Below are 15,147 nucleotides of genomic sequence, written 5' to 3'. Positions count from 1 at the left end.
CATCGGTATCCATGCTAACTAGCCTTAGCATACACTCCTGTGGGGAACCAGCTATAGTAAAGAAGAGAGCTGTGACTTTTTTCACAGTTTATCTGTCCCAACATTGCGACAGTTTTTACAAAAATGTTTTGTTTGGTTTCAACCCGATCTGTTCTTGAAGTAATTCTGTTAGCCACGGCCACAGCAGACTGTTCTCCACGGTTCCATATTGGTTCCCCTTCAAGTTCTCTGCAATCCCAGAACCATAGACATGTTCCTATCCAGATAAGTTTCTTCACCCGATAAGTCATTAAAAAACATGCCGCTCCGTCATCCTCCTACTACTTCCTGTCGTTTTCTTCTTTGTGGTTTCTGGCAGCTGTTGGTCATGTGACTTGTGTGTTGTGAAAAAAAATACTTTCACTGGAATTTTGTGAAACAAACCAATTTTGAATTTTGATATGGCCACACACACAAAAAAACAAAACACCATAACAATGAAACGTTTGAAACTGGGGTGTTTCCAATAAACAAATGTAATTTTGAAATGTCAAACTGAACAATTATATGCTCAAAACACACACAGTTGTGACTTATTTACTTACTTTAAATTCCCGATTTAAATCCAATCAACACTTGTCCCAACTTTAATTTTCAGCTTACTAAATTCTGAAGAACCCAAATTGAATCTCCTGTAGCTTTGCCGTTATTCAGGGCTGCTACCATTTGAGGAAGGTTGGGTGTTTGGGTCAGTAGGAGTCGGTCTCACAGGAAGCGGTGACACGGTGTCAGATTCCCCTGCCGCTCTCTCTCTCTGTGTCCCACTGAACTCCTCCACAGTGAAATCCTTTCTGCTCTGTTCTCTCTGTTATGAAGTTTGGACTCGGTTCCAGCTGTACAGAAAACCTGCTGGATTCCTCGACACACTACTGACTGAACGGCACAGGAGGACACAGAGCCAAACAATAAACTGCTTTATTACTCAATACAAACCTTAAAATAAATTTGAATCATTTTTAGCAAATCTATATACAGGTCTCCCAGCTGCTCTGTGGTAACCTGGCAACAAAACCCACAAAGCTGCGAGTGGGAAAAAAAAAACAATCACGTGTGCTAACTTTCCATTTGGCTAAACAACATTGTGCAGGAATTACATTCTGTCTGAAGAGTTTTGATTCCAGTGTGCGTTTTGGCACAGGAAGAGGATGAGGAGGTTCTGCTGGACCTCCCGCCGGTCGGACCGGGTCGCTCAGGGCTCCATGCCGTAGTTCTCTATGCCGACCTTTCTTCTGTGTGGCTGTTCAGAATGAACACACACAAAATGATAAACACTTCTGTCAGCAACACACACAACATGTAGCAGTATATGTCAGTGAGTTAGTATTTCTAAAGTCTATCATGTTCTCTTACATGGTAATATGAACTTATTATTAAATATCAGCAGAATGCTTAAGCAAAACTATTTTAAGCATTCATTTCTGATCATTTTATTATCTTTTTGCAACTGAAAGCTCAAGATTCAGGTTTATTCATTTAAATATTCAAAATGATTTTTTTTATATTTTTTTTTTACAGAAATGTTAAGCTATAACTTTCACAATCATGGGGTGCGGGGTAAGACGGAATAGGTTGTTGCTAAAGAAGCTGTTCTTACCTTTTCATCGTCACAGCAACCGCAGCAGCAGCAGCAGCACCGGATCAGAACCAGCAAGACCAACGTGAGAACCACGCCTGTGCACAACAGTGACAAGAAGCAGGAAGAGTTCAGGTGTCAATATTTGTACAAAAACCAGAAAAGAATCCTCCAATGTGTGCTTTGGAAACCAAGCTTCAGTTGAGGTATAATTTGAACCTTTGCGATGTTAGCAGAGCTCAATAGAGCAGCCCAAAATCATACTCAAGTAAAAGAATCACTACTTCAACATATTTTTACTCAAGTAAAAGTAAAAAGTAGCCGTCCAAGAAGTAATTCAAGTAAGAGTAAAACAGTATTTGGTAAAAAGTCTACTTGAGTACTGAGTAACTGATCAGAACATTCATGATTTCATATTTCACAACTGCATCATCAGACAGACCAAAGTATAAAATTATGTGGAAATTTTGGTATTTTTAAAGATCAAAATGATAATAATTCATACGAATAACAAGATTGCAAAAAAAACAAAATCAGGCAAATCAGTTTCTTTAAATATAAAACTAATGAAACTTTAACGAGAACTGCAGGTGTGTGTCTGTCTGGTGAACTTTTGGTTGAAACAAGCTTGTTCTTCACTCTCAGTGGGCCTAGTATCCAGACATTTTACTCAAGTAAGAGTAGAGTAATAAAATTAGAAAATTACTGAAGTAAACATAAAAAGTACAATGGAGTAAAATTACTGATAAAAGTACATTTTTTCCATTCAACCCAACTTTGCATGTAAACAACCTGCCCCCAGTTGTAAGACACCTGTTTTTATGCATAATAAGCCAAATCTGATTCAAGGCACATTTTCATCAATGATTTTTGCACATTCCCACTGTTTTGAATACACTAATAAACCAAACTGAACTCCAACATGCGGCCGCTTTGAGCGCCACAGTTCTTACCAATGAAGATAAAGAAGATGGCAAAAGAAGCGATGTCCCAGTCAGACTGGAACATCTGCTTCGACTGCAGTCTGGAGACCACATCGTTGAACTGGTCCTCAAATTCCTGCTGGATAGTCATAGTGGGTTTGTCCTGGTTGGGTCAGGAGTACAACAGTGGCCTGTCAAGGTTGCAGTTAGAATTAGTGAGAAAGGGGATTGAAGGGATGAGACCTTCACGGATTCTTGGGAAAGTTTCATCTTTATACCAATGAATCATGTCTCTATCTTTGGGGAAATGCTGAGGACGTCAGAATGTTTGTAATGAAAGGTTGGTGTTTTTAATTAATATAGCATATTAACACAATTGAGTATTGATTTGGTGTCAATAGAGCTCGTGACCTAGAAGTTACTGTTTTTGTTGTTTTGTTTTTCTCTCTTCGTGTTTCGACCGACTGTAAATTTGTTGATGGTCCCTAAAGGGACCTCCGCTTTCTGCAGCGAGAACACGGAGCCCAGATATCCGCCGTGTATGTAACAGCCCACGGTGTGAAACCCGCCCAACTGACAGCAGGGGACCACGGAGCGAATATCTGAGGAGCATCCCACCTAAACCCACCTTCACCGCGGGCCCTGCACCCACCTTTGGGGAAGTTATTATCATTCACCCGACTGCTGGCAGCGAAAGATCGGATCTATTTTTTAAATATTCATTTCTTCCGTAAATACAAGCGTATTCTTTATAGTCTTTTTGAAATAACCGGAGTCAAACCTACCTGCACGAAGAGTCGCTTATTGTCATGGGGTTTTTTTCCCTTCCGGGTACAAAGATCTTTTTTTATAGTGTTGCACCTGTTGCTGCTCCACCCTCCTGACTGAAACAGGAGCAGGTAAGGGAGTGGGTGTGGCATGATCAGGGCTCCGGGATGACTGTGACGTACCACTTTGCATTTGTGTAAACAAATGTTTCTAAGAGTCATTTGGAGTCAGATGTAGATGGTTTAAATTGTACCTGATTACATTTCTGTGCTTGTTTTTATAGTCCCGTTCTGTTTCTTTTTTCCACCAATGTTGCTGTTTTTTGCATCTCTACGAGACAATCAATACTGTGATATTATTATTATTATTATTATTATTATTATTATTATTATTATTATTATTATTATTATTATTATTATTATTATTATTATAGGCCGAACTGGTTGCATTTATGTGGCCTGAACCTTTCATAAAAATTATATTCTTAAAGGCTTGAAAATGATCCATCCAAATATTAACCCTGTATTATTTTCTTTCTAAACGCTCCTGTTAGGTTTGCATTTATCTTTGGAAGCGGTGGGCGGGATCAGTCCTAAACGGAAATCATCTCTGACAGACAATTCTTTTGACCAATGAACGCGCAAAACACACGTGACGTCACCAACACTAGCTACGTGGTAGCAGGAAGTAGCTCTCCACCTTTTTCCGGGTTGGCTTTCCGTCGCCAGCTGAACTTGTCGGGGTTGAATGATGGCCGGGGACCCCGTGCTGTCCCTGCGGGTCTCGGAGATCAAGGACCCGGCGGCTCTCTTCGAGCGCTACAGCACCGAGGAAATCCGCCGGGTCGAACGCAAGGTCCGCGGGGAGATCGAGCAGAAGAAGGAGGAGCTGAGGCAGATGGTCGGGGAGCGGTACCGGGACCTGATCGACGCCGCCGACACCATCGGAGAGATGCGGGAGTGCTCGGAAAGCGTAGTGGAATCCATCCAGGACATGCAGCGGTACTGCCACACGCTGAAGCAGAGCAGGAACGGCGCGGGAGGCAGCAGACTGGAGGTACCGGTCACCGCTCTGGTTAGAGATCCACTCCTGACCCAAACTCAAAGCAGAACCTGAAGCAATCCCGTCACAACATGAAGAGTTTCAGCTGATAGAGATCTGATGTCTTCCGTCATCATCATCATCATCATTATGTTTGTGTCCTGCTGCAGAACCAGAACCAGAGGCAGAGGCAGTGGCAGGAGAAGTTCTACACCATGGCCTCCCAGATCAAGCTCCTCCTGGAGATCCCAGAGCGGATCTGGAGCTCCATGGAGGCGGCCCAGTACCTGCAGGCCACCCAGCTCTACCTGCTCTGCTGCCACCTGCACAGCCTGCTGCAGCTGGAAGCCACACCAGGAGGGCTCTACAGCCCCGTGCTGGCCCGCTTCCCCATCCTGGTCCGCCAGGTCGCCACCACCGGACACTTCAGGTACGAGAAGGGTCAAAAGGTCAAACTGCATTGAAACAAATAGGAAGGACCAGTCTTGCGTAGAATATCAGTGTTGTGGTGGAGATCTCCAGGTAAAGCCTGTCACAATAATCAATTAATCGCATGATAAATTAAACTGAGCTTGATCATTTCCTTTCTGATTATATTTTTGAAGGGCAGGTTTCTTTACAGAAACTTCATGATTCATTTTATTCACGGTTTCGGATGTGCATGGTTTTCATTATTTATCGTCTTCCGTCGTTGCATTTTGTTTTGGGTATTTAAACTATCTTCCGGTTCCAGTGTTGTGTTCTTGGCTAAATTAAAATTTATTGGACATTGAGAGAGCAGACTTGCAATATAAATACATTACCTGTAAATAATCTCAAAACAACAATACTATTGGTGGTGCAGGAGGCCTCAGTCCTCAAGGCGCCTGTCGCAGGTCAGAGTCCCAACCCGATGACCTCTGCTGCATGTCTTCCCCCTCTCTTGTAATCTGCTTTCCTGTCAGTCTACTGTGAAATAAAGGCCACTAGAGCCAAGAAAAACAATAGAAAACACAATATTATTGTAAATCACAATAATTAGTGAAGCAATTCATTGTCTAACAAAATTTGTTATTGTGCCAAGGTTTCTCCAGCTCTTGTAAAAAGAAACAAATTGCAGCAGTGTGTAGCATCGGCATAAAAACAAAGAAATTACTAATTATCACTACTTTTAGAATCTTATGCTAGCATCAGCTAATATAAGATGCTATATAGATAATGGAAAAAACTCTAGGGAACGTAGATCCTTCCATCTGATACTGAAAACAGCTAACTTTGACTCTGTCCTTCAGTAACAACTTCCTCACTGAAGATTGTTATGATTAGCACAATGTAATGTAATGTAATGTAATTTTATTTATATAGAGCATTTTCAGCAACAAGGCAGTTCAAAGTGCTTCACATGAATTAGAACGAAATACAACAAAACCAAAAGGAAGACAGAAAGGTAAAAGTACAAAACTAAATATTGTTTCCTTATGTTTAATAAGAACAAGTAGTCCATAATTTATAAACTAGTAAGGGTTTCTCTGGTTTGTTTCTCCATGTTTGATTCTAGTAGTTGGTCTAAAACTAAATATCGGTTCCAGTTGTTCTGGGTTGAGTTCTAGACCTGCTCAGTTGTAAAGCGAAATGTTGGTTCTCCATGTTTGATTCTTGTTCTGGGTTGCTAAGTAAAATAGCATGACAGCACTGAAATGTTCACTGACCAGGATTTTTGAGTTTCCTGTCGGCCAATCAGTGGTCAGGTTCCTGCAGGCGGCAGATGTCTGGCCCCGCCTCTAAACGCCGTCTCCCTCCAGGTCGACCATCCTCCTGGACAGCAGGTCTCTGCTGCGCGGCCGGGCCGTGTCGGACCAGGCCATCGCTGAGGCCCTGGTCTCCACCATGCTGCTGGAAGACAGCTCACCACGCCAGGCTCTGGCTGACTTCCTGTTGGCGAGGAAGGCCTCCATTCACCAGCTGCTGAACCAACCGCAACACGGTACTGCTCCTTCGGTGAACTGTAGTCACATTAAGAGGTACTGATGGTCCAACCCAGGATGGCTGCATTATCTGTTAAACAGAACCAGAAGCCATGGTGGGATACAGGCTAATGCAGAGTTCTGGTAGTTTTGGGTTTTTCATTAGAGTTGAGTTTTATTAGGTTGTGTCTAATTCAGTTTGTTTGTTTTTATTAGTTAAATATGATTTACTTTAGTTTTTTTTAGTTATAGTGCTGCTTCCAGTTTTTGATACTTTGGTTATTTTTTTTTGTAAGCGAGGAATTCAGGAAGATCAAAGTTTTGTATTATGCTTACGTATACATATATTATTTTGAAAACGGCATAACATAATTATAGTTTTTCGCAATTCATTAAAGTTTTTTTATTTTTTTATTTTGGTTCGCAAAAATGTTTTCTCAATTCCAATTTTTGTTATCCTGTTAGTTTTTGTTAACTATAATTACCCTGGTTACTATAGCAGCAGATGGATGATATCATTGCACTATTAATGATTTATTAGTGGCAGTAAGTCATTCATAGTCTGTCATACTGGCAGGATAAGAACACCATCCTCTTACCCTCAAATATTTTTATAGAAATGGATGGAGGAAGTCATTTGCTCAGACAGGTGGAGGTCAAGGGTCATGTTAACCAAACAGCCCGACTGCAGAGCTGAAACACCACGGCCACTAGCCGTTGTACATTGTGGGTGTACATTCAGATAAATTGCTGGTTTTCTGTCGTTGTTTTGACCATGATCCAACACTTGGCCTGATTTTATCCCACAGGCTCAGGGATCAAGGCCCAGGTGTGCAGCCTGGTGGAGCTGCTGATCACCACGCTCTTCCAGGCCTACGCCGTCTTCTACATGCCCGCTGAGGGGGCTCCCAGGCCAGCAGAGGGCGCCCTCAGCTGTGGCATGCTCTTCTCCACCTTGGAGAACGTAACCTCCTGCTCTCCCACAGGTAAGACAAACAGCCACCGTCTGCAGGACCTGCTCATGCTCAACTGCACCTCTACATGTGTTTCTGCAAGATACACGGAAGTCATGATATGACTTGTGATTAGAGGTGTCATGATACCCAAAGCTAACGAGACAAGACGGGACACGACACTGAGTTTACAAGAACGAGAGCAATCGAGATTTTAGTAATATTTTCAAGATAACGTCAAATATCAAATTTAAAGGCCTTTATTCTGCATTTTGATGAGTGTAGCCAGAAGTCCAACAAACAGATGTCTGTCTTTTTATCTCTTCAGTACTTCAGCTATATAGTATTTACCGTTTCCAGATGCTATTGAAAGAATGCAATGTGATTGTGATGTAGCTCAACATAACCCCATACGTCCAGTCAGTTGTTGTAACCAGGCTTTCTGTCTCTTCACTGACACAGGCAGACTTTCTCTCCTCTACTTCTCACTCTGTCTTTGGTTCTGTTGGTTCCAATTAGATGAAAACTGTTGTTCCATTGAACTTGATTATCATCCTTTCCTCCCCGTTCCGTGTTTCTACCTTCGTGTGGATCGTTCAGGGTGCGTAGGAGTTGTTGGTCGTTGATCAGGGCAATATCCTGGTCTCTTGTGTTGCCAGGTAAAGGCAGAAAGGTGTTTCAGCAGGAGTGGAGTACAGGCAGGTGGTTCAGGTATCTGCCTCCATCCATCACGGAGTTTCAGCCCACCCTCCGGACCCTGGCTCAGCCCATCCAGGCGGAGCAGCTCCGGGACACGCTGCAGCAGTGGATCAATACGTGAGGACTCCCTGTTTGTCTCCTCACAAAAACAAACTCCTCTGTGTTCCACTGGGGCTTTCATGTGGTTAGTTTGGTAACCGGTTCTTCTCCTGCAACTTTTCTCTTCTCAGCTGCAAGCAGGACATCTGTCAGGGCGTTGGCACCCTCCTGGTCTACGTGAAGAGCCTCAAGGCTCTGGCAGCCATTAGAGACGCTGTGTGGGATCTTCTGATAACAGACTCCATCAGTCAGCACTGGGGTAATGTATGTCAGCAGCTGCTGGGGCGCCCCCTGGCTGTGTGGGAGGACTTCTTGCAGCAGCTCTTCCTTCACCGCCTTCAGGTGGGTTCTCCTCTAAATTCAAGGATATTTTGAATCTTCTGTGTTTTTTACCCACCTATTACTAAAAGCGATGTATGATTATTATTTTTTTCGTCCCCAAGACCATCACCAAAGAGGAAACGGAGGCCATCGCAACAAGCTCGGTGCAGCTGCTGACCTCAGCAGTGAGGGACCTGGAGGGCCAGCCGGTCCAGGCCGCCGCCGGCAGCAACCCGCTCTCCTGTCGCGCTGCTCAGTACGAGGCGGACGTGGCGTCCTTCCTGTGGTCAGAGTCTCCGGGGGACCTGCTGAGCGACGCAGCCTGGGTCAGTGTGGCCCAGCGGGGCCAGCAGCAGCAGCAGCAGCAGCAGAGGAGCGGGCTGGCCATGAAAACACAGGCCCTGACGCCCTGCGTTCAGAACTTCTGCTCCTCGTTGGACGCAAAGCTGAGAGCCAGACTGGACGACCTCCAGCACTACCTCCCATCACAGGACACAGGTACTCCTGATTCATAGCTTACATACTCTATTACAATTCTTGATTTTTTTTTTTCCTTATTTTCACTGAATATAAATTATAACACAAACACTTTGTTTTCACTCATGGTAAATCACGAAGCCTTTTGTTGTCAAATGACTTTGTTTACTCTTTTTAAATCATATTGTGATTTTGTTCATATTAAAATACAGTGTTAGATCATATAAACAAAAAACCTAAAACTCTGTTAACTCATGTATCTTACTCAATTCACTTAACATTTCCATACTCCTGTCAAATAAAATCAATGTGATATAATGTGAAAAGGTTTCCAAGGTGTGAAAACTTTCCAGACTCTTGATCTCTGTAAGCTACAGAAGCTGTAACAGACTGTCTGCTGTAGGTGAGGTCTACTGACCTCCATGTGCTTTTCTGCTCTTGGCAGGATCTGACTCCATCCCGGCCGCGCCGCCTTCCTGCGGAGCCCCGGACTCCTCTTCGTTTAACCGCTACACGGACTCGGCAGCGGTGGAGGAAGCTCTGCGCGAAGGCTGTGTGGCCTGCGTTCGCCACATTCTGTCGTCGGTCCGCTCTGAGCTGGGCTCCTCCCCGACCCGCCTCAGCTCCGTCCTGTTCATGGCCAGGCTGTGCCACTCCATGGGCGAGCTCTGCCCCAGCCTGAAGCTCTGCCTCCTGGGCAGTCGGGGCACCGGGGAAGCCTCGGCCAAGGGGACCCCCAGGCAGGGAAAGAAGCTGGGCAAACCCAAGGCCGCCCCAGAGGTCAGCCCAGCGCAGGCCAAGTGGGCGGAGTTGAAGGAGGAGCTCCTTGGCTGCAGCATGGACGCTTACCGCATCTGGAGCTCCGCCCTCTCCGAAGTCAGAACCCGTCAGAAACATAAAGTCCACACGTAGCCCGGTCTTTATAAAGCCACGTAGCGGTGATCGTCGTTTTTCTGAAATAATCTGATCGGTTTAAGAAACGTGTTCATCCACACCAACCTGCTGAATTACATTGTTTTAAACATGCCAAACCCATAGGGGGCAGTGTAGGGCAAACATAAACCCATGTCAGCCAATCACAATCCTTCAAATTAAAATACAGTGTTAGATCATATAAAGTTAATAAAACACAAGGTGATGTTGACTGAGAGTCGTGTTAAAGCCAGTATGTGGAGGTTGAACGGCATTGTGTCTCTGTGTTTGGAAAGATAGTTAAGATATGGAAAGACAGGCATAAAACAGCTGATCTTCAATCGCTCTCTGCTTTATAATTCAGTGAATTGGAGCTAGCATCAGAAACAATGTAAAAATCAGCACCTCTGACAACAACCATCTTTCCTCCACTATGTGACCATTGCTACTGGCTAAGCAGTAACAATGGTCACATATGTGATGTTTCACCGCATTATTTGTTGCAGACTGTTGTGCGCTTATTTCTAAATCTCATCTTTCAACGTCAACACGAAACGCAAAAAAGGAGAATTCACAAAGTCTTGGTTGGAGGTTTCATTGTCAATCGTTTTTAGTGCTATTAAATGGACTCTACATGTGCATGAAAGGTGAAATGTTATAAAAAATATCCCCGGTTTCCCAGATATCTGGCTACGTGTGGACAGGTTCAGCCTCAGTGCTGTGCTGATGTGTTGCTCATCGCGGCCGTGCTTCAACAGGGGCTGATGGAGACGTTTGGCGCCGCGTTGCTGGCGGAGTCTGCTGGTGCGGTTCTGAGCTCCGCAACAGGCTGGGAGGATCTGGAGATCCAGGAAGAGTCTGAATCGGGGAACAACATCACGTCCAAGATCCGCCTTCCGGTTCAGGTCAGAACGATGTCACAGGAAGTGGGTCCTCTGATTTGCCGTCGTTTCACATGACGGACTCTGAGTCTTGTGTCCTGTCAGGCGTCCTGGTTTGTGCAGTCGCTGCTGTTCCAGTTGTGCGTGGAGGTGAACAGGGTCGGGGGTCATGCTCTTCCCCGGCCCACCCTGCAGGAGCTGCTTCAGTCCTGTCTTGGCCAAGTTCTGCATTGCTACGACGTTCTGGCAGAGCAGCGACGGGATGCGGTGAGGAACACAACGGCTCTCAGATGTTTGGAGGGACAAGAGTTGATTTTCTGCTAAATGTTCAAGTCAAGTTTATTTCTGTAGCATTTCATCAACAACACAGTTTCACTGTTAGTCCTCTGACCCTGGAGATGTTCTTCAGGTGACAGAAGGCCGACTTTGTAACTGTCTTTATGTGGCTCTGATTATTCAGGTCAAAATTGGAAATCAGTAAAAAAATAACTTAACAAATGTGCCTCCATTAAAAGTATTGGTATTATTTTAAAAGCAAGATATAATTATTTTATGATTTAATAAATTATTTTACATTCTTGTGCTGAAGCACATCATTAATTAAGTTAAGCTGTCAGCCTGATCAATCAAACTCAGTGGGCGGGGTTAGGGAGACCCTGACATCTGATTGGCTGCTTCAAACAGCAAGTGAAGACAATTTCATCTGTTTATTTCCAGTTTAAAAAAAATAGCCACACATTCAAACAATTATTTAATACGTTTTTCATTCACAACAAAAATAGTGAATTAGTAAGTAATTTGTGTCCTAAAAGACACACGTTCTTCTTCTCTGAATTTCTCTCTCCTCCTGTTCATTAGGAGAGTGTCCTCCCCATAACTCAGAACCGAGCCTTGCAGTTGTTGTTCGACCTTCGTTACCTTAACTCCACACTGGGCAGCAGAGTGGAGGAGGGCAAGACCTCCAGATCCCAGCAGGACCCGAGGTAGGAAGCAACTCTGGTCGGCCTGGAGGATCAGGAAGGCAGAGCGCTACTGTCTGCCCTGGAGCGGGAGTTTGGTTGGTCTTTGGCTAGCTAGCTAGCTGCTAGCTCAAGACTGGATTAACTTCAAACATTTCAAACATGTAGAAATTCAAAAAGCTTGAAAAAAATCAGTGTGTCCATATCGGACTGTTTTCAAAGCTAAAAACGGAGAAAATCAAAAAAGTCATATTTAAACAGTGTGTCGTGTTTATTTTCCAGATTCCACAAGATATGTGATTGGCTGGAAAGCTTCATTGACCCCTTTGACCTGGATGTGTTTACACCTCCGCTGAACGCCAATCTCAACCGTCTATCCCAGAGGACCTCGGTATGTTGTTGCCACGCACACAGTCATGAAGCAACATGATGTCTAAGATGTGTGTGTGTGTGTGTGTGTGTGTGCGCGCGCGTGCAACACTCATGAGAAGAGGCTGGTGTTCACATGTTCCAGTAGCTGCCATGTGTTTGCGTGTTCCAGGTGCTGCTCGGCCTCCTGACTGGTTCGGAGAAGCAGTTTTTGCCGCGGAGCAGCTCTGTCAACTCCCAGGAGCCTTACAACATCCTGCCACTGGCCAGCAGTCAGATCAGGTCAGACATGAACATCAGTAAACAGGAAGTGAAATGTTTTGTTCTCCATCAGACGTTCACCAATCACCGATGCAGATATTCAGTTTTCTTTAAAGGGGCAGTATTATGTAAAATTGACTTTTTGAGCTTTACATCATGTCACAATGTTATTGCTTCTTCATAAACACACCTGGAGTGTTGCCTTGATTCTTTCATGCACATCTGAGAAATCCTTTAATCTCCTTGGTAACCATTCAGGTTGTGGAAAAATACCTGAGTGGACCTAGTTTCCAAGCTTCTGAGCTCAGCTCCTTCAGACTAGCCAGCAGCAATCAGCAAACACCTGGTGGAACTGAGAATCTGCTTAGCTCATTCTAGGAACCACTTCTCAGTTCAACGCTGGTAAAAATGTTGTTAAAGTGTTAATAGAGAAGCCATGTTGTGATGACTTCCTGAAGACAGTTTCAGAAAGAGCAGAAGTTTTTAAAGAGACAGAGGCTCTTCAATTTCAGGGTGATAAATTAGGAAGTAAAATTAGTTTTAAGTTATATTTGAAATATACAGTATTTTCATAACAACTGAAGGTAACATAGTTACTTAATTGTACCATGAAATCAGAATATATAACACCGCTCCTTTAAATATGAAAACTGACCTAGAATATTGAGTCTATCAGAGCTGATATTCTCACCTGTCAGGTATTACATAATCACTACATGTTAGACGGTGTCTGTCTGGTTCCTGTGGTATGTCTGAACAGCAGGTCCTGTCTGTTGCAGGTTCGGGTTATTACCTCTCAGCATGTCAAATGCTCGCAAACCCACGTCTTCCTCCAGGGGATCGGACAAGTCTCAGAACCTGGTAAGTTCTGGAGCCGCCGGGGTCGGGGTGCTGAAGCTGCTCTGGGTCGGACTGTGTTCTGAGAAAGGACATTTTTATTTACTGACAACCACAGAGTGATGTTTCTTGTTTGTTTTCTTTTGTTTTGTTCCATCTGGGTAAAGTCACACTTTCTCTCCTCCCAGAGATTCTGAGATTCTGAAGCCTTCAGGCAAGTTCACCAGAGTTGTTTCTGTTTGGGTGTGTTTTGGTTGTGCTTTGATTTAGTCTGAACAGTGACAGTGTGGGTGCACTACTTCACTTCTTCGTATTTTCATCCTGGCCTATGTTGGAAACAGCAAGATGGCTGTTTGAACGAGCCGATCCAAACTTTGTACCGCTTTACATCAGGGATTCTCTATATCTGACTCATCACTCATTTTTCTAAAATGTTTTGACCACCTGCTTTTTATGGCCACACCAATCACAGCCATGAGAACTAGGCTCCACTTCCTGAACTGAGGCCTGGTCACATATAGCCGACTATCTGGGAAAATCAATACACTTTTATGCGCGTTGATCTTTCATCCACACAAAAAACTCAGTTTAATATCAGTAAAAACGATTATTTAATGGAGAAATTTATGATCTGGTGCAGTACAGTCTGCAACAAAGAATTCATTAATATACTTTATATTCTAATACTCATTTGAACGTTGTATATCTGTTCACACAAATGAACCTCCTATCAGTAAGCCATGGTTGTTTTGGAAGCAATCTAATTGGCTGACAAAGGTTTTAGCTTCGCTCTACACCGCCCCCTATTGGCGTGGCATGTTTAAGAAAGGAATATAATGTACTTTTTTGAGCTTTACATCTTGTTATAATGTTATTTTCTCATCAAAAACATACCTGAAGTGTTGCTTTGATTCTTACATTTTATGTTTGAGAAATCCTTTAATCTCCATGGCAACCATTCAGCTGTGCAAAATGCCTGGATGGACCTAGCCCCGCCTTAGAGGCGCAGCTCCTCCTCAGGGCTGCTGTTTCCAAGCTTCAGAGCTTCCTCCTCACATAGCAGCCCTCCGTTGCAACTTCCTCACTCAACTCCTTCAGACTAGCCAGCAACAATTAGCAAACACCTGGTGGAACTGCACATCTTTATACGAGCTACGTCTCAGTGAAACGTTGTTAAAGTGTTAATAGAGGAGCCATATTGTGATGACTTCCTCAATGTGTTTAGATCAAAATAAAAAACTTTGTCAGTCATATTTGATATTTACAGCATTTCTATAGCAACTGAAGGTAACACAGTAACTTGATCGTATACTAAAATTTCACCATGTGTCTGAAAAACACATTACTGCCCCTTTAAATCATTGCTCAGGGGTGAGTAGAGCAGGTCATGTGGATGAAAATATTCCTGAAACCTATCCCGGTGTGAACAATATTATTTTTTAAAACATTGTAATGAAATATTTCCTTTTATGAAAACCCCGCTACATGAGTACAAGGCCCAAATTCCCGCTCAGTTTTAAACAATCAGGATTTACGTCTTGATCATGTATGAGTGGTCATAATGTTTTGGCTCATCTCTGGCTTCTTTTACTTGGTTCTGAGAGGCATCACCTTGTTTGAATCCTTTGCTTGAAGGTTTTCCTCCCACCATGGAGGAATGGACTCACTGATCGGATCTAATATTAACATGGTGCCACTAACTGCCTGACGTGTTCTGGTTTTATTAAACATTAACAATAAGCAGACTTCATAGGAAGCTCTCCTCCAATCATGCCGGTCCCTCTGTCCTCCCTCTGCAGGGTCCTCAGTCCTCCGCAGCAGGACGTGACGACGTTTTCCGGCCGGGCAGTCTCTTCAGGCAGCTGGCCGATCAGGACGAGGACTCAACGGCGCCCTCTCTGTTCAAGCTGAGCTGGCTCTCTGGCATGGCCAAGTAGCCCTGTGTTGGTTTTTCCGTTTGCCTCGTAGATTTTGTAAAAACACTGTATAGTAAACAAAACGTTGTCTTCTGACGTCTGCCTGCTGTGTGTCTGATTTCATTCACTTTACTCAACCAAAAAGTTCAAACTAGAGGTGCAGCAATAAATCGGCC

At 43.9% G+C, this 15,147-nt stretch overlaps 2 protein-coding genes across 6 annotated transcripts; one reads left to right on the top strand and one right to left on the bottom strand.

Annotated features, from left to right (window-relative positions):
• Positions 1-938: 938 nt before the first annotated feature.
• On the bottom strand, positions 939-3,470 carry smim22 (small integral membrane protein 22). 2 transcript variants are annotated; one of them, XM_044099139.1, is made up of 4 exons: positions 3,321-3,470; positions 2,566-2,698; positions 1,634-1,710; positions 939-1,276 (listed from the first exon to the last, which is right to left on the bottom strand). In XM_044099139.1, the coding sequence occupies exons 1-4, from the start codon at positions 3,453-3,455 to the stop codon at positions 1,229-1,231; spliced, it is 393 nt and encodes a 130-aa protein (XP_043955074.1). In that variant the 5' UTR covers positions 3,456-3,470; the 3' UTR covers positions 939-1,228. The 2 variants fall into 2 exon arrangements, with proteins under 2 accessions (XP_043955074.1, XP_043955075.1); XM_044099140.1 differs by having other exon boundaries at positions 2,566-2,726; positions 3,321-3,429.
• On the top strand, positions 3,370-15,067 carry cog1 (component of oligomeric golgi complex 1). 4 transcript variants are annotated; one of them, XM_044099137.1, is made up of 17 exons: positions 3,370-3,434; positions 3,857-4,359; positions 4,515-4,774; positions 6,126-6,307; positions 7,097-7,273; positions 7,900-8,056; positions 8,170-8,380; positions 8,482-8,857; positions 9,282-9,712; positions 10,507-10,653; positions 10,735-10,896; positions 11,488-11,612; positions 11,871-11,979; positions 12,130-12,239; positions 12,998-13,079; positions 13,244-13,269; positions 14,855-14,972. In XM_044099137.1, the coding sequence occupies exons 2-16, from the start codon at positions 4,051-4,053 to the stop codon at positions 13,250-13,252; spliced, it is 2,847 nt and encodes a 948-aa protein (XP_043955072.1). In that variant the 5' UTR covers positions 3,370-3,434; positions 3,857-4,050; the 3' UTR covers positions 13,253-13,269; positions 14,855-14,972. The 4 variants fall into 4 exon arrangements, with proteins under 4 accessions (XP_043955072.1, XP_043955071.1, XP_043955069.1 ...); XM_044099136.1 differs by having other exon boundaries at positions 13,223-13,269; XM_044099134.1 differs by lacking the exon at positions 13,244-13,269 and having other exon boundaries at positions 14,855-15,067.
• The last annotated feature ends 80 nt before the right edge of the window (positions 15,068-15,147 follow it).

This window comes from Gambusia affinis, linkage group LG19, assembly GCF_019740435.1.
Source record: "Gambusia affinis linkage group LG19, SWU_Gaff_1.0, whole genome shotgun sequence".
In the NCBI taxonomy this organism is placed as follows: Eukaryota; Metazoa; Chordata; class Actinopteri; order Cyprinodontiformes; family Poeciliidae; genus Gambusia; species Gambusia affinis.
This window is presented reverse-complemented; position numbering and strand designations above follow the sequence as displayed.

Excerpts from the sequence above, each read along its gene's own strand:
- smim22 (XM_044099139.1), bottom strand. The coding sequence starts at position 3,455 with ATGCCACACCCACTCCCTTACCTGCTCCTGTTTCAGTCAGGAGGGTGG. Across the intron at positions 2,699-3,320 it reads ATAAGCGACTCTTCGTGCAG|GACAAACCCACTATGACTAT; the intron begins GTAGGTTTGACT and ends TGACCCAACCAG. Across the intron at positions 1,277-1,633 it reads GTTGCTGTGACGATGAAAAG|CCACACAGAAGAAAGGTCGG; the intron begins GTAAGAACAGCT and ends CATTCTGAACAG.
- cog1 (XM_044099134.1), top strand. The coding sequence starts at position 4,051 with ATGATGGCCGGGGACCCCGTGCTGTCCCTGCGGGTCTCGGAGATCAAG. Across the intron at positions 4,775-6,125 it reads GCCACCACCGGACACTTCAG|GTCGACCATCCTCCTGGACA; the intron begins GTACGAGAAGGG and ends GTCTCCCTCCAG. Across the intron at positions 9,713-10,506 it reads GGAGCTCCGCCCTCTCCGAA|GGGCTGATGGAGACGTTTGG; the intron begins GTCAGAACCCGT and ends GTGCTTCAACAG.